This window comes from Fusarium vanettenii, assembly GCF_000151355.1.
Source record: "Fusarium vanettenii 77-13-4 chromosome 12 genomic scaffold NECHAsca_15_chr12_5_0, whole genome shotgun sequence".
NCBI classification, from domain to species: Eukaryota; Fungi; Ascomycota; class Sordariomycetes; order Hypocreales; family Nectriaceae; genus Fusarium; species Fusarium vanettenii.
In genome coordinates this window covers 926,306-952,016 of record NW_003315870.1, presented here as the reverse complement: position 1 = coordinate 952,016, position 25,711 = coordinate 926,306, and the positions used below count along the sequence as shown (strand labels likewise).

At 50.4% G+C, this 25,711-nt stretch overlaps 11 protein-coding genes across 11 annotated transcripts; 4 read left to right on the top strand and 7 right to left on the bottom strand.

Annotated features, from left to right (window-relative positions):
• Nucleotides 1-1,866: 1,866 nt before the first annotated feature.
• Nucleotides 1,867-2,772, bottom strand: NECHADRAFT_87917 (uncharacterized protein; the record flags this gene model as incomplete). The annotated part of the gene is made up of 1 exon (XM_003047307.1): nucleotides 1,867-2,772. One exon carries the CDS (start codon nucleotides 2,770-2,772, stop codon nucleotides 1,867-1,869), a length of 906 nt encoding a protein of 301 aa, XP_003047353.1.
• A 251-nt stretch (nucleotides 2,773-3,023) lies between these two features.
• Nucleotides 3,024-4,911, bottom strand: NECHADRAFT_54099 (uncharacterized protein; the record flags this gene model as incomplete). The annotated part of the gene is made up of 10 exons (XM_003047306.1): nucleotides 3,024-3,310; nucleotides 3,358-3,667; nucleotides 3,713-3,745; nucleotides 3,800-3,860; nucleotides 3,907-4,122; nucleotides 4,175-4,232; nucleotides 4,283-4,297; nucleotides 4,349-4,378; nucleotides 4,427-4,556; nucleotides 4,606-4,911. 10 exons carry the CDS (start codon nucleotides 4,909-4,911, stop codon nucleotides 3,024-3,026), a joined length of 1,446 nt encoding a protein of 481 aa, XP_003047352.1.
• A 795-nt stretch (nucleotides 4,912-5,706) lies between these two features.
• NECHADRAFT_54125 (uncharacterized protein) lies at nucleotides 5,707-8,012 on the bottom strand (the record flags this gene model as incomplete). Its single annotated transcript, XM_003047305.1, has 5 exons — nucleotides 5,707-6,082; nucleotides 6,136-6,741; nucleotides 6,862-7,231; nucleotides 7,277-7,630; nucleotides 7,784-8,012. The coding sequence occupies 5 exons, from the start codon at nucleotides 8,010-8,012 to the stop codon at nucleotides 5,707-5,709; spliced, it is 1,935 nt and encodes a 644-aa protein (XP_003047351.1).
• Nucleotides 8,013-8,310: 298 nt separating this feature from the next.
• On the bottom strand, nucleotides 8,311-9,891 carry SDG2110 (uncharacterized protein; the record flags this gene model as incomplete). The annotated part of the gene is made up of 4 exons (XM_003047304.1): nucleotides 8,311-8,837; nucleotides 8,902-9,206; nucleotides 9,260-9,460; nucleotides 9,509-9,891. The coding sequence occupies 4 exons, from the start codon at nucleotides 9,889-9,891 to the stop codon at nucleotides 8,311-8,313; spliced, it is 1,416 nt and encodes a 471-aa protein (XP_003047350.1).
• Nucleotides 9,892-10,988: 1,097 nt separating this feature from the next.
• NECHADRAFT_97884 (uncharacterized protein) lies at nucleotides 10,989-12,197 on the top strand (the record flags this gene model as incomplete). The annotated part of the gene is made up of 2 exons (XM_003047485.1): nucleotides 10,989-12,023; nucleotides 12,054-12,197. 2 exons carry the CDS (start codon nucleotides 10,989-10,991, stop codon nucleotides 12,195-12,197), a joined length of 1,179 nt encoding a protein of 392 aa, XP_003047531.1.
• Nucleotides 12,198-13,015: 818 nt separating this feature from the next.
• NECHADRAFT_87912 (uncharacterized protein) lies at nucleotides 13,016-13,660 on the top strand (the record flags this gene model as incomplete). The annotated part of the gene is made up of 1 exon (XM_003047484.1): nucleotides 13,016-13,660. One exon carries the CDS (start codon nucleotides 13,016-13,018, stop codon nucleotides 13,658-13,660), a length of 645 nt encoding a protein of 214 aa, XP_003047530.1.
• Nucleotides 13,661-13,940: 280 nt separating this feature from the next.
• On the bottom strand, nucleotides 13,941-15,649 carry NECHADRAFT_54105 (uncharacterized protein; the record flags this gene model as incomplete). The annotated part of the gene is made up of 4 exons (XM_003047303.1): nucleotides 13,941-14,993; nucleotides 15,055-15,264; nucleotides 15,317-15,348; nucleotides 15,397-15,649. The coding sequence occupies 4 exons, from the start codon at nucleotides 15,647-15,649 to the stop codon at nucleotides 13,941-13,943; spliced, it is 1,548 nt and encodes a 515-aa protein (XP_003047349.1).
• A 405-nt stretch (nucleotides 15,650-16,054) lies between these two features.
• NECHADRAFT_53778 (uncharacterized protein) lies at nucleotides 16,055-17,323 on the bottom strand (the record flags this gene model as incomplete). The annotated part of the gene is made up of 4 exons (XM_003047302.1): nucleotides 16,055-16,589; nucleotides 16,657-16,904; nucleotides 16,965-16,990; nucleotides 17,041-17,323. The coding sequence occupies 4 exons, from the start codon at nucleotides 17,321-17,323 to the stop codon at nucleotides 16,055-16,057; spliced, it is 1,092 nt and encodes a 363-aa protein (XP_003047348.1).
• Nucleotides 17,324-18,551: 1,228 nt separating this feature from the next.
• On the top strand, nucleotides 18,552-20,318 carry NECHADRAFT_87909 (uncharacterized protein; the record flags this gene model as incomplete). Its single annotated transcript, XM_003047483.1, has 5 exons — nucleotides 18,552-18,786; nucleotides 18,840-19,687; nucleotides 19,759-19,869; nucleotides 19,927-20,093; nucleotides 20,150-20,318. The coding sequence occupies 5 exons, from the start codon at nucleotides 18,552-18,554 to the stop codon at nucleotides 20,316-20,318; spliced, it is 1,530 nt and encodes a 509-aa protein (XP_003047529.1).
• A 114-nt stretch (nucleotides 20,319-20,432) lies between these two features.
• Nucleotides 20,433-22,206, bottom strand: NECHADRAFT_97880 (uncharacterized protein; the record flags this gene model as incomplete). The annotated part of the gene is made up of 6 exons (XM_003047301.1): nucleotides 20,433-20,481; nucleotides 20,520-20,676; nucleotides 20,731-21,390; nucleotides 21,440-21,683; nucleotides 21,732-21,882; nucleotides 21,935-22,206. The coding sequence occupies 6 exons, from the start codon at nucleotides 22,204-22,206 to the stop codon at nucleotides 20,433-20,435; spliced, it is 1,533 nt and encodes a 510-aa protein (XP_003047347.1).
• A 1,091-nt stretch (nucleotides 22,207-23,297) lies between these two features.
• NECHADRAFT_54138 (uncharacterized protein) lies at nucleotides 23,298-24,572 on the top strand (the record flags this gene model as incomplete). The annotated part of the gene is made up of 1 exon (XM_003047482.1): nucleotides 23,298-24,572. One exon carries the CDS (start codon nucleotides 23,298-23,300, stop codon nucleotides 24,570-24,572), a length of 1,275 nt encoding a protein of 424 aa, XP_003047528.1.
• Between the last annotated feature and the right edge of the window lie 1,139 nt (nucleotides 24,573-25,711).

Genomic DNA, 25,711 nt, shown 5'->3' with positions numbered 1-25,711 from the left:
CGTGAACCTCGTTGCCGATGGACACGTCACATTCCATGCCGAAGCCGAGGCGGGCAGCAGTGGTAACCGCTTCTGCTACGGTATCGACGTTGGCGCAAATCTCTACGCCACCGTCGAGGCCCCCGAGATGTTCTCGTGGGCACTTCCCGAGTCTCCCTTCATGATCATGCCGGCCCAAGACGTGACCATCTTCCCGAGTAGCTCCAAGGAAGCTTGCGCTGCTCCCGGCAGCACGAAGCAGCGCCGCCGGGATGCCGACTTCGGTCAAGGCCGCATCAACACCACATCCGAGCTATCGAAACGTGGCACGAGATATGGGCCTCTAGTACCGCGGATCGACGGCCTCGTGTGCCCTGGCGACGTCGACGTAGGGGATATTCCTGGCTGCGCGGCATGCTCAGGTGGTGACGACACTCTACAGAAAAGGGACGAGACATGCTGGCTGGACCCATATCGCTCTACGGGGCAGGGTTGCCCTGCTGATGGTGATGAGTTCAGTTCTCTCCAGCGACGCGCTGGAACAAAAAGCGTCGCATGGACCCCCCACATCGGTAAACCTACCGATTTACCGGTGCCCGATTATCCAACCTGCGGAGAAGCCCCGGGTTCAGTTATCCGCTGGTTTGGGTATCCGCCAGAGAAAGGCACACAATGCCAAGTGGCGCTGGAAAAGTACGACTCAAAAAAGAAAATCACTCCCAGCGAGTATGACAGTAAGTCTGCCTCATAGAAACCCACGCACATCATGTTTGAAAGGTGCACCCACTAACCAGTATGAATACGCAGCTGAACATATTTACGAAGCACAGTACCTCGGTCGCTTCTTCAAATGGTTGCTGGAAGGGGACCTTCCGGTTGGATATGAAAACCCCGACCACAAGTGGATAGACGAAGTTCTTCTCGGCCTTGGCGGATCAACCAGAATATTCATAGGTTCTGGATGGACTCTAAAGGACAACATGTGGAATGAATTAGCCATTTGCTTGGGTAGTACGCAACAGCCTGGACGATTGGTACTGGCTTACAAGGAGGTGAATGGGAGGAAGGGGGTCTTTTTTCGGGGGCATAACCCGACCTCCGACAACGAAGACGGGAACGCGTCAACACGCAGAATGCATCGCAATGCAAGTACTCACCCCCTCAATTACTTCAAGGCTAACCTTACTGACCCTTTCCACAGACTGCTGGCGTCTTTTACTATATGCGCCGGCCTGAAATTTGGGCCAAATTCGTCGAGACGTCTCAGGCTATCGAGGAGATATTCGACGACTTTGACCTTGAGTACGAATGGGACAAGAACAATCCCATGAATGATGGTCAACTGAAAAGACCTACTGATCGAGTTGCGGACCAGCCCAAGCCCGGCTTGCGTGACCTCTACTGCTACTGGATTGACATGACCTTGGCCGAGATGGAGGGTACAGCTTCCACTTGGCTGACGGCGGCAACAGCCAAGTTTAAAGCACAGTTTGGGGACAGCTCGGATGGTAAGAAATGGCTGGCTAATGTGCTGACATCGAATGGGTACATCTCGGCATCAAAACTCAAGTTCCCCCAGGCGAAGGTTAAACACAGAAGCCCGAACCCCGCGAACCCAGACATTTGGACACAGAGTAACTATGACGGCTTGTGGAAGACTTCTGACTTGGGTCCGGCAGGACCGTTTTAGGGAATTTGTTCTGCACTGTACTAGAGTTGGTTGAGGTAGCAGGGAATGACATTGATGGACACTATCCTGATGGATGTAGAATATATAACCTTGTTGGACTTGAGCTACTGAGCTACTTAGATCCCTTCACGGGTGTTTGTTATCAAGTTTGTTTTGTCATACGAACAAGTCCAGCCCATGCATTGTTCTGTCTGACATTACCAAGACTTCCAGCCTAGCTTCAGCGCGTCATCCGTGGCTTCGTGAGCCGATTGTTCCCAGTGTGAACATATTCTCCAGTACATCCAGTCCTTAACCCCCCGTTCATAGTCTTCTCTGGCTTTCTTCCGTGTTATGTGAACGGGGTGTTCCATCGGGTCGAACTTGCGAACTTCATCTTCTCCCCATGCGTCTTCCTGATCGATGGGGTCAAACGTGACGATATCTATCTCGCGCGCCGCACCATCGGCACCCCGGCAATCGATATTTGCATGTGGATACACGAAAAACCAGCCGCGGTACATCACGAAATAGCAATCGTGATCGTGTTTGGGCCAGACCAAGCCAGGAAGTTGTTGGTTGTTGGCAGTGGCTTCTTCGTCAGACGAGGACTCGGATGTCGTGGAGCCCAGACCAGAACCGGACTCCTCTGCCAGATCATCCTCCACTGGTTGGGGGCTTTTCTGCTTCTCGAGTTCCATGGCTCTCTTGACCTTGCGGATGTGGCGCCATATGGTGCCTCGAGCCTTTAGCTCCCCGCGGTAGTGCTCATAGCATTGTTCAGTCGTGGCACCTGGGAGGAAGAAGAACTCCCACCGAAACCTGCCACCCCTCACCTGGGGCTCACCATCCTCAAGTCCATTCTGGAATATGCACCCGTCAAAGTCGCGCGGCACATCTGGATGGACCATATAGAAGACCCAGGAGGCAAGGGGAGGCAACGAACAGGCCCCCGAGCTCTCCCATGACATCAAGGCTGGTCTGCCGGTGTGATCGTTGAAGATGCGGTTGTTGGATACCAGTGGGAGTTTGGGTGGTAAGCGAATCTGGGGTGGGCCGTTGGGGTACTTGTCCTTGGGGTACCTCTCCTCCAGGGTCCTGGGCCGCGTCTTTGTTCGGACCATGCTGGGCTCGAGAGATGATGTCAAGACCTGACTGAGATTCTGTAAATTGGATGGTGTAGACGTGGCCGAGTTAAAAGGATGGAGGGCAGGATGAGATGAGGTGAGTTGAGGAGGAATTGTTATTCCCCGCTATGTGCATAACGAGCGGTCAGGAGGGGCAATTTAACCCAATGCGGAACCTATTAACAGGCCTGCTTTTGTGAGGAAAGTACAGAGTAGGGGTACTCGAGATACACCACTAATTCACCAGTTTAAGCTGCATTGATAAACACGGACTTGGTGTTACAATATGACTTGATCCCCTCAAGTCCATGCTCAGCGCCAATGCCGCTCTCCTTAGCACCCCCAAATGGCACACTCGGATTCAGCTCGTGATGGCTGTTAATCCAAACCGTTCCTACCTTGAGCTTCGCCGCCAGCCTCTCTGCCTTCTCCAAGTCTGGAGTCCAAACCGACGCACCAAGACCCATAGGGCTGTCATTGTCGCGTCGAAGGACCTCGTTTTCGTCCTTCCACTTCAGCACAGGGAAGACAGGGCCTAATGGATGTGAGCGTTATAAGATTGAGACGAAAGAGAAAACATACCAAATGGCTCCTCGACTACAATCCTGGAGGCATCCGGAGGGTTATCAACAACGGTAGGCGTGATGAAGTATCCTTTACCCGCATCTGACGGGCCGGTTGATCCAGCTGCGAGCTTGAGGTCGTGGGATTGAATATCTGCAAGCAAGCTCTTCACCCTGTCGAACTGCAGGTTGTTCTGGACAGGACCCATAGCTGTGCCACTTGCTAGGCCATCACCAACAGGAAGACTCTTAACCGTTGCAGCCAATGCTTCCAACAAGTCATCATATATGGACTCGTGAACATAGATACGCTTTATAGCGATGCAGAGCTAGCCTTGTCAGCAATGTTACATCTGAAAGTTTCAACAACTTACTTGACCAGAGTTCGCTAGAGCCCCCATGGCAAGCTAAATGATCTAGAATTAGTCTTTTTGCTTCAGGACTTCCCTGCCGCGACTAACCTTTGGGGCAACTTCCTTCACATTGACATCGCTGCAAACAATGGCCGGATCATTGCCTCCTCTGTATGCGTGAGCCCTAGACCTCTGATCATCAAGGGCCGACTCACAATTCGAGTGTCACACGCTTAAGAGTTCCAGCAGCGCTTTGCAGGACCCTTTTCCCGGTTGCCGTAGATCCTGTAAAGCTGATCTTGTCAACACCAGGATGCGCAGTGAGCCACGGGCCGAGATCATCATTTCCGCTGAGGGCTTGAACAACACCGACGGGGAAGTACGTGAGAGCTAGCTCAGCGAGCTTCAGATCGCAGTAGGGGGTGAATGGTCTGTTTCACATGATTATCATGATTGTCTCCATAGTCTTCTCATTAGACTTACGATGGCTTGAGAATGAAGGCGTTTCCCGCCACGAGGGCTGGACCAATCTTTGCAGCGGCTATTCGACAAGTTAACACCTCATGCTTCAAAACAGCAAGGAAAGATTACCGATAAATACAGGGACTCTCGAGCGTTAGCATTTCACGAAGTAAGTATCTGGGACACTCCACTCACAGTTCCAGGGCACAATACCGACCGCAACACCTGTGAATTATGAGCACTGGGGACAGGATTGGTCATTGGCTAACGAACCAAGAGGGACATATTTGGTGACGATTCGACGACCCGGCTTGTCCTCGATCACCTCTTCAGGATCGGGCAGTTGTGAATATCCTTTAAGGAAGTGAATAGCCATGCCTATTTCCACATGTGCCAATTGCAGCTACAGTTCTCTCAGACAAGTAGATTAAACAGAGAACCAAGAAACTCACAGGCTTTCCTTGCTCCTTATTTAACAGAACAACAAGTTCATCCTTGATCGAGTCAATGCCATCGGCAAACTTGGCCAACATGGCTTGTCGCTCTTTGTACGGGACATCAGCCCAGGCTTCAGAGGCCTTTTTAGCCGCCTGAACAGTCCTGTCGACATCTTCTCGAGTCGAAACCGGAACCGGAGGGTTCTGCTCTAGGGTAGAGGGATTGACACCCTGAACAGTCTCCTTGGTTGTCTCGAGCTTTCCGTCGGTGATGTTGAAGAACTCGGTGAAGTTGAGCTTGACATTGGTACCAACGGCCATGGTTGCAGGTGTAGATAACAGTTGGATGGGTGTTGGTTGTAGTGTTGGTGCTTCTATGTAGCTGGATGGTATGAGGTGTCTTCTTCGTAGTTGGATGTGATACTTGCTGGTACTTATAGCCAGAATCCAGCGGCCAAGCCAGCTGTTCTCTTCGCCTGGCTGAATAAGCTGGCACAAGGCGAAGACTTCAGCACAGTTGTTAGGTAATCCCGAAGCCGAGATCTTGAAGTATTTGCCGAAGGAAAGCTTATTCAGAGAAAAGCATAAAGGACAGGGATTGCAAGTACGCCGCAGAAAACTTGGAATAGAGATGCCTGGCCATGAGATTCCGAAAAGCCGGCATTGATTTGTCATACCAGGGTCTTGTTATGCTTAAACATTACGGGGATGAGAGACGGGTCCCCTGCATCATTTTTGTCTTTGTCACCCAGGGATACTCGGGATTTGCGGCGAAATCCCACCAACTTCGGGATTATTGATAACCTTAAGTAACAGCCTAATGACTTTACTCCACCAACCTCAATAAGCAACCAGTCAGAGACCGGAAGAAGTAGCCACGCATGATGATATCGGTTTCAGCATTCACAAGCTGGGCTGGGTCTTCGGTACTGAGGAGGCAAAATTAGTTGAACTGCTACATTGCAGCTGGCTGAAACTATTGGGTAGTTCTAATCAAGGTAATAACATATCATTCAGAAATTGGAGTTTCACTCATCTATATTTCACGGAAAGCTCGCGACATTCCACTCTTTTCTTGTTTTGTTTCGAATCTTACTAGGTTCCAATATTTTTACGTCAACTACACGTGGATTCAAAGATCGATAAATCCCCGAGCATGGGATCGTCCAACTCGAGAAGATCGAGCCACCCCATCGCGGGAAAACTCCCGTGCCATGCTGGATCATGTCCTGTCTTACCAGCCGATTCTGGATGTGCCTCGACAGAAACGGAGCCACTAACATCCGTTGAAGGTGATGCCAGGTTGTGCTTTGCAAGAACTTGTTCGAAGACCACTAGCACTTGCCCTATGGATGGAATATCTTTCATGCGCCTGAGAATCAACATGACCCTACTAATTGATACTCGAGACAGAGACTGGTTGACCTCAGATTCGGTACTGTCCAACACGGTTTCGACGTGGAGGGCAAGCAGAATAGGTATGCAGGTGCAGCTACAGCAAAATCAGAAAGCGGCAGCTTGAACTGTGTCTGGACAAGAACTTACAATGCCAACGGTGCTTCTTGAAGAGTATCACAGGCCAACATCCTCCCTGCGATAGTATCAAGCTCAAACATAGCGCAACGTAGCTGACGTCTGGCCCATTCGCTTCGTTCTGGGTTTAGAGACTTCCACTTCGGACGTAGGAGACGTAGAAGAATACACTCGAAGCGATAGCTACTAGCCAGAAGAAAAGAACACATCATATCGAGCTGTGACTGGTTGTTCGTCTGGAAGGTCTCTCGTACAGAAATCCGCCAGGCTTCAAGCGGTTGGATCACTCTCTCGGGATCTCGGTCGTCGTGGTCGGTCAAGCATTGATTCACTACCCTGTCAGTGGAGTTCAAAGTCCCCCATTCAACACTGTGCGTACCTATTACTGCAAGCTGCCAATATGATATGAAACCCAGTATCTGTTGACTTTTCAGCGGCTTCAAGACTGAGGCGCAATCGTCCGGAATGGTTTCGGGCTCCCAGTCATCGGGTGTAAGCGGGGAGAGATTACACCTGAGTTGGCTAACTATGCCAGCCCTCTGTGTACCTATATACGTATAGTGTACGTCACGACACTTGTCAACATTAGTAAACGTGGTTGCTTGACAGTGCGATATCCTCACGTAGAGAGTCCACCACATCCGTCTATAAAGCTTCGGCACAAGCGGATCGATTCCTTCACTGGAGAGTCTTGTAATACGTTAGCCGGGCAGCTTGCCGAGTGCATGGAGAACCTACTCCTTGTGAAGATCCGTTTTTGTGATTAGACGAACCGAGTTGTATAGCCAGTAACGGCAATCCTTTTCAACGGAGGGAATCGACACACCCCCCAGCAGTACACAGCCTTGAAGTAAATGCAAGGAATTTGTCTCGCATCCAAAGTCGTAGAGCAGCGTCGCCTTGGATGAGAAGCTAGCCTGTGCCTCCGGCCGACTTCTAAAGCCGCATTCTGAGATGATATATGAAGACACATGGAGGGATCCACTAGCAAGAGCAGCATTCATCAGGAAGAGGGAGTAGCATCCGGACTTGTAAGCGCGAATGAAACTAGTTCTGTCCATAATGGGCGCGAAAGGATCGACAAAGTTGAAATACGATTGCAGAATCGCTTCACTAGTTAGTTGCCGTTAGTCGAAGGCTGACTTGTGATAACAGATAGAAACTTGCACGCAATGCTGGGGAGGGATATCGAAGGCACCCTTCCCAACGAGAAAGACCTGGTCGACGGGGTCTAGTTGTCGAGATATTGTGTTTGAGTATGAATTGCTTGAGCTGCTTGCCGAATGACGGCTTTCCTCGACAAGGAGGTTAGATCGATCGTGGCATTGAGTTCCATTATTGTCGACTTGTTCTAAAATGTTGATGTAGTTCAAGCTGATCTGGTATTTCGTTAGATCTCGGCATTTATCCGACAGATCGGTGACGGGACGCGTCTGAGCGACAGTTGTCGATTCGGGTGGATTGCTACAGGGTGTAGCGTGACTAGATGTCGAGATCTGATCAGACGCTAGTTAGTAGAGGCATTGCAGGTATGGAGAAACAGTTATGGAAGGGTGTATAGGTAACCGCGCCTACACAGCTGCACAACTTACCCTGTGACTCTCTGGCGGAGCTGGTTGAATGTTTTTTGGTGGAGAGGGCCGGACACGCGTCCTCTTACCCTGCGCCGTGCTCCTGAAATGGCAAAAGTCAGTACGCGTCTCCCGAGAACCCGCACGGGAAACCAACAACTCTCGGCGTTTTCTTGTTGGAAGAATACACCTCTCATGACTTGACCTGCGCGTACAATTGCTGCATGGCAAACCCCGGACTGGAGCATCACACTTGATCTTGTGGTTGCGGCACGGAATACAGGATTTAGCCAGCTTGGTCGGCTTTTGTCGTTCCATTCTTCAAGTTCGGACATCAAACCATCCGCCGAGGTAAGACAAAGGATAGAGATGGGAAGTCAGGGTAGAGTGTTGAATTGAGGCCCTCGGAATTTAAGACTGGTCTCGGGATTTCAACCTGATGTTTATGGCTCATGATTGGTTGTCAAAATGCCGGGGCTAGTCTAAGATTCCGAACTTAATCTCATTTCCGCCTGGGCCGGCCATTGAATGCACGTGTCCACTTTGTACGGGGACCAGTCCGACAAGATGAAAGCTTCTACGAAATGACACGTCTCTCTCTACCACTCTAATCCTGTCATGGCCCATCGCGATATAGATCCTGAAGAACCTCCTCAAGAATTGATTTCTGCTCCAGTCTATATGCATCAGCTCGTCGTTGCCTTTCATTCTGTGGCTCCCCCAAAGCCCTTCTGTGTTGGTCTATCTCTCCTAGCATGGCATGCAAGCATCCAGATATGAACTGGACCGTGGCTTGCTCATTTCTCTCAGAGGGAATCTTCTGTGGATCCAGTCTTAAGGTGGCCCTCTCAGCAAGGTTGGCTACTCTAAGAGACACTATGGAAACGAATGTCGGATCAAAGTGCCTCAGCCAGCGTACAGGGTAACCTGGGTTGATCGGGCCGCGACTGTCAAGAGATGGAGACCTCACAGCGAGAAGCGAGAGATATTTATCCTCGGAAGTCCAGTAGGGGTCGTCAACTGTGGCAGCGGAGCCGAAAACACAGTGGTCCAGGTGCATTGGTCTGGTCAGATCGAAAGGAGAGGACAGCACGAGCTCCGCGGCTTCATTGTCTGGAAGAATGAACCCAAAATCTTTCAGCACTGGATCTCCGATTAGTAACATACATCATGATGAATGAACGCGGATACGAGAGCATGCACTTACAAACCGTGTTATTGAATCTCTGTGTCTCCTTGTCATATGCAATGTAAAACGGATCGCCCGGCTTCAGTTCTATGTTCTTGCTTACGGACAAGCCTTTGTCATCCAAGTTATACTCAGTGTTTGTCTCCTGGGCATGGTTCAAGGTTTCCAGAATTGGAAGTAGAATCTTCGCTGTGTCATCCAAGTTCATACCAGCCTTGACCAGATGTTGGAATTCGGGCTTAATATTGGCAACGTCCGGTTCGAGGATGATGGACCAAAAGTACCGGGAGTAGAAGCAGTAGTATGCCCAGAGGCCAAGTTCCCTGCACTGCATATCAGCTGTTGAATTTTCTAGGACTCGAAAACTTCCACTTACAAGGTGAATTGAGACGGATCCCAGCCGTATTTCTGGAGAGTCTCCATAGCCTCAGTCCACCGCTTGACGTGGTCTACTTTCTGCTTGGATACGGCCTCCTCTAGATGCGTGCCTCGAAGCCATAAGAGGTCCGATTCTGGCCACAGCAGAGGGATCGCACTGTCCTTGTCATCGTCGGGTTGAGGAAGGATTTGGATGTACCTGAAGTTATTCGTCAGTCTACGGAACTTCGTTGGAGAACATACTCACGGGTACCAGAAACTCTGCTCACCCAGCAAGTACTGCTGAACCAGGAAGATAGCGTTGACGGTGTCATGGTCAGAGGTGTTCTCCAGAAACTCTTCCGGCAATGGCTTTGAGTGGGGTTGGTAGGGTGATCCGGGAATGCCGGCAGAAACGGCATTGAAGTATGATAGACTGATACCGTAGGGGACTTTGAACAATGTTTCGAAAGGTTGGATCGCCTGGCCGGTGACCAGCACTTCGGCGCCCCGGTTCGGGGTGACGACAAATGTCAGAGAAGGGTGAAAGTATGCGCCATGTTGCCTAGTCCACTGGATGAACCTCTCATAACGCTCCTCAGCATTACTGGAGTACTCATCCTGCTCTTGCTGAGTGGAAGCGACAGTCATTATGGTTGAATGAGTATGGGAGACTGTGAGAACCGCGAGGCGACAAAGTTGATGAGGGTAGCAACAAACAAAAGGGTAGAAATGGCAGTAAAATTGACCCATACCGGGGCCCAATGGTTCTCGGCCGGCCAGTTGGTGCATGAAGGCTACAAGTCCACGGTCGTGCAAGCCAGTAGCTTTGAAGTCATACTGCAGGCCGGGATTGCCTGAGACATGCATATGTTATCAACGCAACAGAAAGACATGCAATTCACTCGCAATATCGCCGTATATGATGCAAAGAAAGTATTAGAAACCATGTGTATGAGCTAGCGATAAGATGGCGGAATTGAAGCGAAGTAGTTTCTCACAATGTTTCGGATAGCTTTGCGGTACTCTTTCACAACGGGTTTCTCTCATCATTATTGTTTTTACAGCCCCTTTCCAACGTGTCAAGGTGATGCAAAGTTGTCTCAGATTGTACGTTAACCTCGATGGAATTGTAAGTATGAACTTCATGATCCATTATCGCCCAGCCTGCGTGGTCCCTGCAGCTTGCTGCTGTCGACCGATAGCTGCGAGTTAAGACGGATTGCCGGGGAGGCGGGCTTGACTAAAGAGAGGAGAGCAGTTTGGGTGACGGGTCCCGAGCTCCCCGAGACATCGTTATCAACGCACGGCTGTTGATCCGGCCCGGGGTCAACCCTAGACTCGGGCCGCAGCGGCTTGTTCCCCGAGGTTACACCCGGCCTTCGCTATCCTGACTGAATCGGAACAGCCGGAAGGCTTGGCACATCATTGTACACCACTAGTGATACCTAATCTACTATTCAGTAACCACCTTTCACAAACATGTCAGGTCAGTATCATGCCTGGTCGATGGAACTAAGCTCACACGGGAGTGCGACTCCTTTTCGTCAAGAAAATGCAAATCGTAGTGGATCGAGTGTGTTTTTCCCCAAGTGGAATTGCCTTGAAGCTCAGGAGCAACGTGAATACTTTAAACCCTGGGTCTCGAAGGATAAAGAAGCAAAAGGCCTCTGGAAATCACCCCAAGAAACTTGTCTCTCATACAAACCTTCGTCCCTCTCCAAAGTCTCACCGCACCAATCGTAAAAATGGATAACTCGACCTTCCTCATCTTCGTCAGTGCCTTGAATAGGTACTTTGATACCATTCAATACAACGACGACATTTATGACCATGAGACGCGTGTGGCGACTCTCCGCCATGTCTACGCAGAGACTGCCAAGTACTTTGATCAGCCTGAGCAGAAGGCGGCAATCGAAGCACAGCCTGCAAGATTCAAGGCCATCATGCGCACCAGCTCTCAAGTTGTGGTGTACTGTTGGCCCAAGTGCTCGCTTGACGTCATGGTTGCTGTCAGCGTCTACTTTGTTCACATTGTCCTTCTCGACGACAGCACGAACAACCCAAGCCCTTTGATGCTGACGTTTGGAAACGACCTCATCAAGGGTGAGCCACAGAAGCACCCTTTTTGGTCGCTGATGAATGCTCACTTGAGCAAGTTCCTCAGCTACTATGGAGGCTTCTGCTCCCTCGCCATCCTCAGGAGTACCTTTGATTACTTCCAAGGGTGTTGGGTGGAACAACACAATTTCCACGGCTATCCTGGTTCTGAGTACTTCCCAGGCTTCTTGCGCCGCCTGAACGGGCTTGGAGGCATTTGTGGCGGAAGCCTGTTCCCTCGCGACGACTTTGATGAGGATGCTCTCTTCCCTCAGATTGCAACTGCTATTGCCGAGCTGGAAATTCCCGTCGCCTTCATCAATGACCTGATGTCATTCTACAAGGAATATGGCAACCCGAGAGATGAGGTGAACTTGGTCTCGAACTGGTGCACAACTGAAGGGCTCTCCATCTCCGAGTCCTTCGAACGACTTACCAACGAAACCTGCCGCGGCTCCAAGCGCGTGATGGACGTGTTGAATGGTCTCAATGACAAGGACCCCAAGATCTCCGAGACTATTCATGCCTTCATTCATGGCTATGTCACCTGGCATTTCTGTGATGAGAGATTCCGCTTCAAGGAGGCCTATGAGCGATGTGGTGACAGCCCCGAGGAGCTCAAATTCCGCCGGTACTATGAGAAGGCCATGGCTATTGGAACCATTGACTTTAAGGAATGGGCTGTTTGGCCGCCTGTCAAAGGGACTGAGAAGATGGCGGAGATGAATGGGATCGCTGATGGAGACACCAATGGTATTCATGATATGGAGGCGGAAGATTTGACCAATGGTGTTTCGCATGGGCTGGACAATGGGGAGCTTCTGAACCTGTATGCCGCACCAATGGTGGCCAAGTAAACAGATAGGCATGGAGTCTACACAGCATCTTGTCGGCAGCCGACTACTCAATTTGATCAAATTTCACTCAAGTGAACATCCGTCCCGTATTGACGTACGCAGGCATGATATGAGGGATTTAATCATGGACAAGGTGATGCTTACATCATAGGAATGCCCCTGGGAGTATTAAGTTCGTATGGAAGATGAGAAGCTAGCCACTTCCTCCGTATTCGGGTTACCCCTTTGTTCTTCCGATCCATGGCAGCATGGTTGACCTAAGAAGGAGGGTGATGTATCTGATCTTGTGGTCCCTGCCAAGGAGGGAACTCTCTGAGATCATCTCATGTTGGAGAAGGGTAACTAAATCCCAGCACCATTTTGGCAATGTCATCTCTCCTGTCACTTACTGTCTTCTAGCTCAGTTACCCCCCATCAAGGGCGGGCCTTCAGATACATCATTAAACCACAGAAACTAGAGAGGCGAGGAAGAAAACCCACGTGAAATTTGTCATGCTTTGCTTGAGATACACAATCTGGAAGCATGTCTCAGCTTAGGTTGAACACCCGGGATGGTAGTCGGCAACCGATATTTCAAGACACACGGCCATTGCAGAGCTGGAGCGCTTCCCTTATCGGATGTGACAAACTCGCATTAAATAACAAGGATCTATAAATTCCTTCATTTTCAGATGGGCTGCTAGAGAGACTTTTCAAGCTCACATCGACACACCACCAAAGACCTGGCTCAGATTCCGTCTGTCAAGTTTCTCCAAGATCAGCGTTGTTCCGCTACTCAAACCCCAACAGTACACGAGTAGTCTTTGGGCATCCGCAAGATGGATAATCTCGTCCAGCGAATCGTCGACACTTACGCCGAATGTGCCCCCACGTATGATGAGGAGGTCACCCAGTTCCCGTATTACCAGACGCTGAGGAAGCTCATCTTCACCTTTGATTGGGCCGGCTCTGTGGTCGATCTTGGTTGCGGGACCGGCCTCCTTGGGCAACTCCTCAACGAGAAAGGCGAGCCGTTCACCATCATGGGCGTCGATCTTTCACCCGCCATGACCGCAAGCCCGTCCATCAGCAAATACTACGAAACACCCATTACTATTGGGACAGTTCAAGCCGCCATTACCCAGCCACTCAAGGTCAACCATGTTGCTTGCTTCGGAACCCTAACTTACCTGAACGACCACGAATTTTTGACCTTCTTGGAGCGGGCGCTGGAAGTAGCACAGAGATCCATCACCTTTGACATGGAAGACGTGTCGCAGGAGTACCGGGAAAAAATGGCAGAAGACAAAACGATCCTACCATGCTATAACCACACCAAGGCTTGGAAGGCGTGGAAGGAATCCAAGCTACCAGCTGGTTGGAGAGTCGTCTATGACGAATATGGACTGCAGTATCATGATAACCATGAAACGGGTTGTGATATCAACGACACGATGGTTCGGCTAGAGAAGGCAGTAGAGTAGATGCTGCTTCGTGTCTTATTGGCGCTCTTGGCAGAACAAGACTTTATTCAAATTCTCTACAACGCATCCCTTGTAAAATGCAAAGGTCTGCGGTGACGGTGTCAAGAAGCATTGCATTCCTGCACCTGCTGTCTGAACTCGGACGAAAATCGGCTGTGGCACTGCCCCTATCTCGTCATACCGCAGTTTTCAACTCGTGTACCTCTCCTGACCTGCTTTTTCTGTACTACATGTTACGAAGAAATTTCCCCGATACCCTATACGTGTCTGCCCCCTTACATTAGCTTGTCCGACGTACGCAGCGAACCCGAAGATGTCTTCCGTAGTACAGTGCCTGAAAACAATCCCTCCATTTCAACACAGAATCATTTTCATCTGCCAAGTACTCCATGTCTAACTGACGCAACAGGGTGGCGAACGAAATGTATAGCTCGCACCAGGCCAAGCTGATCCCAGTGCAACTCCTCTGCCCCCTGGAAAAGGCCACCAGGTACTTGTCGAGACTCGAGTTGCCTTTTTCCGAGAAAGCATCCAGCCAGCGCTGCGGCTCAAACGTGTGAGGATCCTCGAACAGGCTAGACGATAAGTGGACAAAGACGTGAGACACTCCCACGCTCGTACCACCTGGAACAAAGTGGCCATCCACTTGAGCCCCCCCTTCAGGAACGATACGGGGCAGAGGGCTGACAACTCCGTGCGTAAGTCGAAGTGACTCCTTGATTGTCGCGGTAAGAAGTGGCAACTTCTCTAGTACCTCCAGGCCTGGAACCGGGCCGGATACCTCTGGCCAGGCCTTGATGATCTCGGCTTGGATGCGGGGATACAGGTTCGGGTGGCGGAGGATACCGTGGATTCCGAGGACCATGGCGCTGGCCACTGTCTCACCTCCGCCCACGATAAACGCCTGCAGCTCACCAATCAGGCTTTCGGTGTCCAGTTTGTTCTTATCAGATCGATTGACAAGGTACGGTAACATGGTAACGGGCGAAATACCATCAAAGCTACAAGGGTCCTCGATGGCTTTGTTGACGTGGTTCTCAACCATGGTCTCATACTCAGTCAAGACTTCTTCTCCAGGCGTTAAACTCGGAGGAAGTGAGTACATGAGGCGTCGGAAGGTCGGGAAAGTCTTCATCGGGACAAAAGAACGCAGGTTCTCATCCATGGCAAGGATCAGTGGCGACTCGTAGCCAGGTGCGTTCAGCGTTTTGGACGATATGCCCAGGCAAATCTCCGTCATGACGTCTTGTGCCAAACAGCGAAATGCCAATGACAGATCAGAGAGACAGCCACCCTCCCCATCTTGAGTTAATCTGGCCACAAGAATTTGCATCTGCGTTGCTACCGGTCAGCGTTCCCGTTCGCGGAATATGTGAACTTGGGAGGCTCCATACCTGTCTGTCTATCGCCTCTTGCATCTTCAGTATGTTTCTGCGCGAGTAGAACGGCTGGACAACCTCTCTCCTCTGCTTTGCAGCTTTATGAGATGTCATACCAAAAGAAGAGTTTTCTTCCATGACAGCTGCGTACACCATCTTGTCCTTATCCCATCTGGAGTTCTGATTGTAGATGTCGCAGTGGGCTTGAAAGGTTGAGAAATGTAGCTTCACATTCCATTAGATCATCTCCTAAGGTTCTGCTAGTCACTCAACTTACGAGATTAGGGCCATATCTCACTACGGGTCCTTCTCAGGGTTAGCAAGGTAGAAACAAATCAGAGGTATACCCGAACTTACCATATGTCGCATGAAGAGTGCGAAGAATGTCTATCAAAGACTCGCCCTTGATAGCTTCATGGTACGAGAGCCACCACTGTGACCATGCTGCCAGTTTAGGCCCCGGAAACTTGGCCAAGGGGTGCCAGAAGAGGTTGAAAAGAAATGCGCTCAGGCAGTATACTGCCAAGATGCTTGCAAAACTCAACGCCAGAGATTTGTAGTGCGCACATGCTTCTGCTGCGACAATGCTTAGGACGTAGCGAAAACCCATTTTTGCGTAAATGAACAGAAGTCGGCAAGGATGGTTCAGAAAACTGCCCTGGAAAGGGCCTGCCTTTTTCTTCTAGGAGACTCTGTACTTGAGGGGTCCTGTGGTTCAACTGCTGTCCTGTGTCGGACACACCCCTTAGCACAACCCCTCGAGGTCCAAGCATTGGAGCCTGGACCAGTGTCCAGAGCCACTCAAGTAGTGGTGGAACCCCTGGGCCGATGATTGTTATCGGTGACACGGATGTAACCAGGGTTCGCGTGCGTAAGCGCCCAGGATTACCTTTCACGGGAACGCGTTTGAGGACTGAGACATTATCATTCCTTCTGGTCTCATTGAACTTGACTACCTAGTAATAAACAAAGCCATAACTATTGGATGGCCCAGATCTGTGGCTTCTAGTCATGTCTAGCGTGTCCCTGCTTCGAAACCACCAGGCATGAGATCCTCTGAATCCTCAGCAGTATCAAACCACAGGGCACCTTCTCCGAGTCTCTTCTCGTAGTAGTCTACGTAACCCTTCTGGTGCGGTGGGTGATGACGGTATGTTGTGGCACACCAGATTGCGAACCCTGTCGCGATGGCTTCCTGGCAATCGAACCACTTGCGCATGTCCTCAGGGAGGCTTTCGGATGGGTTTTTGGAAAGGTATCCCTTCTTGAGACCGAGGTACTCTTCCTCGCACTCAAAGCACTTTCGATTCAGCCACTCCTTTGCGTCATTGATCGAAAACCCTTCCAGGCGACCAAGTAGCGCGATCCCGTTGATGATATTGCGGCCCTCGCCATGACTCGCGGCAATACCCAACTCCTTCTCCCACGTATAGTAGTCGTAGACACAGCAAGAATGAATCCACAGGGGCCGGAATACAGCATCAACCGATTCCTTCTGCTTGGTCGTCAGGTTGAGGTTGGCCCCGAACTCAGCACAAGCGAAAACCGATCTTGAGATAAAAAAAAAACATGCTTGTTAGCCAGAGTACTCTTTGTCTAAGAATTGGGATAACCAACGGCCATGCAATATCATCGATGCGCTCCGCCAAGTATTCATCCATTGTCTTGTAGTGAGGCATGCGAGGCGAAAGATTTGGTGTCTCCGTGAGCTCTTTCATAGCTTGGATGGTCTTGGGCCCGAGATTCTGATCCGCCATGCTGATTATCTTGGCAATCTTTGGGAGCACATGTCTGAAGTTTGCCTGCCACTCTGGATTATTGAACTTGGGGTCTTTGGGAACCGGGAAGTCGATGGTTGCCTCCATCTGTGGGTACCGCCACCTGTCAGAGATTCAAGATTCCCAACGGCAAAAGGGAAGAGTTACCATCTCGGCCATTTCCTCTTCAAACGCTGCATGGTGTTAGCTACGCGAATTCGTTGTTACCGGTCAGATTACCCACCCTCATAGAAGCTGAGGACCTCGTTGAGGTACGCAAGAATGGGCAATCTATCTGGTAGGCTCTCCGCGTAGATAGTGGCCGCAAAGTTGGCAGCGCTGCCCAAGCTGCCCTGAATGATGCCCACATTGTCCCTACCGAAAACATCGATTTGGGTCTGAATACAAGCGTCATCGGCACGCTGCGCATATTTACTAACTCGGGGAGGAATCGTCTTGAAAAAGTACTTAGAGTTACCCTCCCAGTACTTGCGGTCAAGAACGACAGAAGTGACCTGAGGACTCATTGTGATCCGAATTGGGCAGTAAATGTGAGGCGATAGAGTAGATAAGATGCGGAGAATGATACTGTAAATTGTGATGCAGGATGGCCTAGGGCCAACTTGTTTGTCGTGTCGAGGGCCTTGTATCTATACCTCTCACTCGCAGTTCAAAGGGAGCGGCTGGACACTCTACGGTTTGGCGAAAAGTGAAAGGTCTCGTTTAACCGGTGTGGGCTCTATTCTTGACTACCCTTCACTGAACTTACAGCTCAATAGACTGCTGTAGCCATGGAACAAAAGCTGTTAGGTGAACTGTCTATCCCTGGCGTGAAACACCATGAGGCCCAATGCGCCTCATCCCAATCCCAGAATGTGATGTCTTTGCCGGGTCTGTTCGAATCAGCCCAGCCGATCCTCTTCCCGAGGATACGAGGACTTCGTGCTTTACGTCTAGTTTTTCCTTATCTTGTAACCCCCGTGTCACATAGTAAAGCGCCTCAACGCCTCGTTCAAAAAACGAAGATCCGAATATGGTCTGACAAGAGTCATGTAGAGTACTTCGCAAGACATTAATGTCCGCAGAGCGCATCATGCTTGAAGCTTGGCTTTGTCTCGGAATCCTTTCGTTGAGATAACCAATGGGCAACAGCAGCGTCAAAGCCGGCTGCGGAAACAAGGGCTACGTGGCTGAGCTTTTATCTGAAACAGACAGAACTGCGTACCGTGGTACATATACGAAGTTCCTTGCCGCAAAGGCGGATAAAGGCTCTTATCTCCGATATATGTTTTGAGCAAGTGAGTGGTGGAGCATGTTACAACATAAAGCCACCGGATGCAACGACCGTGTTGCCCACGAAAACATGGGCCAAGACTGTCGGGGAGATCTTCGCGTAACCATCAAGGTCAAGGGTTCCTACTTGTGCGTCAATACACAATGAAAGCCACTCGCGTACCAACCCGTTAATTGACCGACCATCAGAAGCTGTGCGAGGTCTCACTGTCCATGCAGGGACGAGAAGTATTCAAGCAAATCGGCATATTGGCATCCGAATGTTTCTCTTTCTCATAGTAGACGGGCTCCGAGTCAAACTGATCAGACGCAAGAAGACTATGCGGGCATCAGGTCCCAGCAATTTGACTCCATGCCTCTTTAGTTGTGAGGCTAGGTTGAAGAGCAATCCTTTCTTAGAGCTTGCTACTATACACTTTTTGTATTCTATTCCATTTCATTGCCACCACCTCAAGTCCAACCATGACTGAGAACGTATTCTGGATAGACAAGCCTGCTATTGCCGCTGCTGGGGCAGCTGGGTTATTCTGGATTTCTTACCTTGTTTGCGAAGTCATCTATAACCTCTTCTTCCATCCACTGAGCAAGTTCCCTGGTCCCAAGATTGCTGCTATTGGAACGTACTACGAGTTCTATCACGATGTAATTAGGGATGGTACATACCTGTGGAGGATCGAGGAGATGCATCGCAAATATGGTAATGGACATCCTGTGCTCGGCATGTTTGGCACAGCTAACCTGTTATTCAAGGACCGGTTGTCCGAATCAATGCCGACGAGCTACATATCCATGATCCAGACTTTTACTCAAAGGTCTATGCAGGGTCAAAGCGAGTCAACAAGTATGGCCCAGCGGTCGCCGCTTTCACAGTGCCCAGGGCAACCTTGGCCACGATCGACCACGATGTTCACCGTCTGCGACGCAGTATACTCAACCCCTACTTCTCCAAACGTGCTGTAACAATGCTCGAGCCCCTTATCAATGACAAGGTTGATCGGCTTTGCGGTCGTCTGGAGGAGTGGATCGGTCAGGGGACGCCAGTTGACCTGGATGCAGCCATGGCAGCCTTGACAGCTGATATTGTGAGCATCTACTTTTATGGCAAGGATTTTGACTACCTTGGTGGGAAGGACTTCAAGTTTGTTGTCAGAGATGCAATTCTTGGCCTCATCCGATTTTACCATTTCTCTCGCTTTGTTCCTGCGGTGGCCAACTTCATCAACAGCCTGCCAATCCCCATTGTTCGCATGATTCAACCCGGAGCTGCGGCTCTCCTAGAGTCGCAACAAGAAATCCTGGTAGAGATCCAACAGTCACTCAACGACAAAGACAATGTCAAGTCAAAGTCAGTCATCGTGGGAGCCCTGGGGGATCCCGACATCCCGGCTGAAGAAAAAACGTTGGACCGCTTGGTCGATGAGGGGGTGACTGTGATCTTTGCGGGCACAGAAACGACCGCTAGATCCATCAGCGTGGCTATTTTCCACTTACTGCGTGACAAGTCGCTTTTGCAGAAGCTTCGAGATGAGTTGAGCACTGTAGAAAAGGGGCCCGATGGTCAGTGGGCGTATAACCAGCTGGAGGCTCTGCCATACCTTGTAAGTCACCACCTCATGGAACACAACTTTTATCAGATGGTGGTACTGACAATTGGTGTGATCCATGTCAGACTGGTTGTGTCCAAGAAGGGTTGCGCCTTGCCCACGGACCTGTCATCAGGCTTCCAAGAGTCTCTCCCAATGAGGCCCTGCAATATGGCGATTGGCTTATCCCGGCTGGTGTGAGTAGGCCCGTCAAAATTCAGTTACGGTATTCAGCGCTAACATGGGTGCATCAGACTCCAGTGAGCGAGTCTACTCTCCTCGTCCACCTTGATCCCTCAATCTTTCCGAACCCGAATACATTTGACCCTGATCGCTGGGTGAGAGCTGCTGCAGAGGGTGTACACCTCAGCAAGTACATATGCAGCTTCACCAAAGGGACAAGGCAGTGTCTTGGCATCAAGTAAGCTAACCACTGCAGTTCTTGCTTTTGAGGTTGTATTAATCAACCCTATATAGCCTAGCATATGCGGAGCTGTACATAGCCATCGCGAAAATCGCGACGTCATTCGAAATGGAACTCTACAACACGAGTCTCGAAGATGTCCAAGTCCATCATATTCGTCTGACGGGATACCCGAAGAGAGGCACGGGTGAGATCAAAGCAACTATCACGTCAAAGGCTTAGGGCGATAAAATCGTAGGAGGCTTTATATTATCAGGAATCGTATAGAACGCTATCGGATGGATCTTGATAAGCTGCTAGAATGAGAAATACATCACAGACTGGCAAATCTTGTCTTCATCTTACTTGTCCGACTTTGTGACAAGCCGAACTGTCCAGCGGAATGCTTTGGTAAGTGTTGAAGGGTAGTCCTGTCCATCGTACTCAAGCCTGCCTGTGGAAAGATCCATCTCCTTGAGTCCGACCCTGCTTGTACCGTGCCACAGCTTCCACCAAAAAATGTTGAGGATGTAGAGAATGATGCCAATGTATGAAGTCATAAATTTAGACACATCGAACGTAGGTATGAAAGCAGCGTATCCTTGACAGATTCCGTCAGCATCGGGTGTACTTTTTCGCGATAGATTTTGCTTACCGTTGAAGAACATGACGAAGATAACAACCACAAGACTAACATAGGAGCCGTAGGGTTGCAGAAACCCACGGTAAGGCATCATACTTCTTGGAATGCCCTGTGACTTCATGCCTTGCGAAAAAAAGACGTAGCTCACCAGAATGCTGACCCAGTTGAGCGTGCCAAACACGGTAACCAGACTCACCAAGTAGCTAAAAACGGTTGCCGAGTTCTGCGAGACGTTCATGTACGCCAGACTGGTAAAGATAGCCACAAGAATAACACCTGCGAGAGGCACACCCTTTCCAGTAGTTCTTTTGAAGATGGCAGGGGCCTGGTTATCGTGCGCAAGACCAAACAGAGTCCTTGATCCGATATAGATGTCAGCGTTGGCGGCGCTGATCACGAACATGAGAAGGCCCCCATTGGCAACATGTGGAAGAATAGGAATTTCGGCAAGCTGGCTGGCAATCACAAAGGGACTAGCCCCCGCGCCGGTCCTCTGCTTCGTGCCACCGATTAACCTGTCATTGGTATAAGGGACAGCCATACCCAAGGCAAGGGCTCCCAGGATATAGAAGAAGATGATACGCCACATAGTTTGCCTGACTGCCTTTCGGATCGTCTTTCGAGGGTTGGGGGCCTCTCCAAAGGCGATTCCGACGACTTCAGTACCTGCCCCTGTGTTAACGTAACGGTTTTGGAAGTCCGTGGACTGCAGCAGACGAACCTGTGTAAGCGAAGCAAGCCTGGACCATACACGCCCAGAAACCAAGCAACCTTCCAGTGGGCCCATCAACGAGATAGGTACCAAATGCGCCAGGGTCAGACCAGAACTTGAAGCCAATACGTTCACCCGATGGCTGTCCTCCAAGTGAGATGACGAGACAGACTAGGATGAGCATGATCATGATGAGCAATTTGATGAGAGACATCCAGAACTCGGCCTCTCCAAAGAAGGAGACGTGAAGAAGCTAGCACCCATGTTAGTTGAGAATTGAAGGTACAGGGACGAGACTGACGTTGACGAGGACGATGGCAACGGTGAAGGAGGCGACAAAGATGCCAACGTTCAGATCTGGCCGCCAATATTGGATGATGATCCCCGCTGCCGTGAGGTTGTTCGGAAGTACGATGGCGTATTTGAGGAAGTAATTCCAGCCAGTAGCAAACCTATAGTTCAAATATTAGGATGAGGAAATCACTGTTCCCTCTGCCAACGTACCCAAGTGCGGGATCGACGAATCGAGTAGCATATCCAGAGAATCCCTTATCCATGGGAAACATTGTCGACATCTCAGCAACTGCCGTCATGACAAAGAAGATGCAGGCCCCGATAATCATGTACGCTATAAGGAGGCTGCCAGGCCCACCGCGAACAAGGGCAACTCCAGTCCCGATGACAAGACCAGTACCCAGGGCACCGCCAATGGCAATCATGGACACATGGCGTTCTTTAAAATCGCGACGTAGGTGGGTGTGCTCGTAGTCGACCATTTGGCCCTCGGCGGTGCAGGTGTTGTCCATCTCAGGGCCCTCAAGATCTGCTTTCTTGCAGTCATACTCGGGGTTGGACGAGTCTTGAATAGTCATCATGGTGGCAAAAATAATTGGGATATAATTGACTTATGAAGGCTAGAGATGAGGTAAATAGACAATGATGGTGAAAAGTTAAACATGAAGTGACCGACTCGACTTTATATTCCCTACTACGCTGTAGATCAAAAGGACTATCAGCTAAACAAGTCCCTTATCAACCAAGTGGACCACACCTGTTCGTGTATCTACGGGAAAAGATTTGGAACCGACGTAATCAATTATGGGGCTCCCCGGCCTTCAACCCCGGATTCTCGACTCACGTACCCACCATCTTATCTAGCTCAGGAAGAGCGTTTCTACCATCAAACAAGGTCTGGAACAGCCTGAGAGCTCCTGCGAGATCCGTTCAGGGTTGCTAAAAGGCAAGGCATGCTATCGCCGAAGTTGGCTAGTCCGTAGATGCGAGGAGGGCCGACAGGGGGCGAGTATCCACTCATGGAGGGTAAACTCCATGCGCTAGGCGGGAGCGGTTAGGTAGTGCCAATAATATCGCTCAAGTACTGACTCGTGATGCAACGGAGACGAGCCTCCAATGCGGGGAGCATGCGTGACATTGTTATCATCGGCAAATTCCAGTCAGGGGCATGATACGATAGATCAAGTCGGGGTCATGATCTTTCTGCCCGGCATCGAATGGAATTGTGGAAGTTATGGATACCTCTTTTGATCTTAGGAAGATACCCACTCGCGGACGTGGAACTCCATCGAAGCCAGCCAATCGATGAGGGCATTGCCAACGTTTGTGACAATCATGGCGTCACCTGAGGAGTTGCTATGCTTAGACACGTTGCTGAGTTGGGCATCCGCTCGGGGAATCTCTGGGACCTGCAAATCCAGTGTTGATATGAGAGGAACAGCGTCGAGGTTGTGAATCTATAAAGGCCTGGTAGTTGCTGGAGATACAGGGGATAACGCACTCCAGGCTCACATCCATCATTAAACCCTGATTATACATCCTCTTCTTATCCGTTTCATCCGTCCCAGTCACCATGGCACCCTCTCTAGTTGACGCTGTCGTTGACTCTTCAACACCTATCACCTTTCCCAAAGATGGGCAGCCTGATGCCAAATGGTCTGCTTATCGTCGTCTTGTCCCGCTGGTGGATGCAGACGGCTACACCTACCTCAACGCCTCTTTTGCTCCTCCGTCAAACCTCATCGTCCACGATGCCCTTACCCGTTACGCCAACGATGCTCTCCATTCTCCGGCTCCCAAGCCACAATGGCAGAATATGGCAATCGAAACACGAGAGTTGATTGCAACGTACATCAACGCCCCTTCTCCTGAGTCCGTGGCATTGACCCGTGACACAACCGAGGGTCTCAATTGTTTCATTCGGGGCATGAACTTTGCCCCGGGTGACAACGTTGTCATCCTGGATTCGGAACATCCAAACCATGCCTACGCCTGGATGGCCATGAGAGCTTCTGGCCTGGAGGTCCGCCAAGTTCCCACGGTTACCATTGCCGAAAAGACAGGCATCGTCTCTGCCGCAAACGCAGACACGTTTGCTCCGTATGTCGACGACCGTACTCGCGCTATTGGTATCAGCTCAGTCATGTTTCATAGCGGCCAACGCAACGACATCGCTGCCATCTCTGCCAGGTACCGACCTAAGGGTATCCACGTGCTTGTGGATATGACCCAGCAAGTCGGCTTCGCGGCTGTTGATGTCCAGGCCTTGGGTCTATCCGCCGCTGCCTTTGGTCTTCACAAGGGCTTGAACTGTCCGACTGGCCTTGCCGCGTTGTATGTTGACCCCAGGGTCATTGCGGAGACCGATCCCCATCCTCCAATTGTCGGTTACGGCGCTGTCCACAACACGCGGGCAGATCTTCTCGTGCCGTCGGATGAGATCACCTATCATCCTAACGCTCGTCGCTTTGAGCATCTCAATGTCAGTCTCGTTGCCACCACAGCTGCCAACGCATTTCTCAAGTTCTATCTCAACGAGATGGGCCCAGAAAATGTTGAAGAACACCTATTCAGCCTTGGAGACGCCCTGAGAAGGGAATGTCAAGACCTAGGCATTAGCATTGTTGGACCAACTTCACGAAAGGAGCATGCTCCTCATTTGTATATCCTAGATGTACATGATCCTCGTTGGGCAGAGCACCTCTGCGAGAACCAAATTCTCGTCACGCCTTATAGGCTGGGCATAAGAGTATCCTTTGGCTTCTACAACAATCTCGAGGATGTCAAAAAGCTTGCTGTTGTGCTCAAATCAGGTTTGGAGTTGGGACTTCCCGTTGGAAAAGTGTAGACGGAAGATGCATCTGTATCTAGAGTGGGAAATCTAAGAGGCCCTTCAGTCTTCATTTCAAATAGATATGGAGGTGGTATCATATACAGTAGCAAATAAAACAGTTTGAATGAACGCCGATGCTGGATGACAGCCTATCTCTATCGTAGCTGGCGATTATATGCCGACCATCAGGTCCAAGAGCTCAGAACAACTCGTATAAATGTGACCTGGCCTGTACCGCCAGACCCCATGCCACACAGCACTCATCTAACGATTGTACAAGATAAGTTGCCTCATGGGGTGTCATGTCAAGTGCCCTCATTGCGCGGTGAGCTTGAACAATACCATATATGAAGATGAGCGGAGCATGCTCGAGGCCATGCTGTGCTCGATACTGCCTGACGAGACATACAACATCCTGTGCAGCAGAAGTGCAGACGGTGAGCGAGACACTCTGGGATTGGGCAGATGCCTCGGTACTAACCCGGTCGAGGTGGAGCACGATTCTTGTGCTGTTAAACAGAATGCTGTGTTCCAATCAGCTTTGATAGTCAGGCCGAGGAGATCATGTAATGAACGTACTATAAAGCCGCAACACTTGGCAGAAGCGAAGTTGTTGGGGGCTCCCATCTGTTCCACTTGATACAGTCCGGCAGCGACTCCTGCCAGCGGCAAAGTTCCAGATCCAGGCCATCGGTAAGAGTGAGACCGGTTATGCCACTGGCGGCAGCTTTTCGAGAAAACAGGGTACAGAGTATCTTTTCAATGGATTTGGATAGCAAGATGTGTTCACTGAAGCTTGTGATCAACCGCTCACGGCTACCAAAAGAGCCTGGCTCGAGCATCCGGGAGATGTCAACACCAGCAGGTAGCCACGGGGCCATGTCTGGGAAGTCCCTACTGCCGTAAGTATCCAACAAGGCTTTGAACAATAAATTAGACTTACGGCAAGCACTCAGTGTGTTCGACTTCACCAGCCTCATCGTACAGCTGAACCGGTCTGCCCAAGATGAGACTGATTATCTTGTCGGATGTGTAACATCCCCAGTATATCCTGCGGCGGATTTCGACATCCTCAGAGGTGGCCAGAGAGGCGTCACTGGCAATCCATTGCTGAGGATCTTTCTGAAAGCCAAGGTCCTGTGCCATGCGGAACG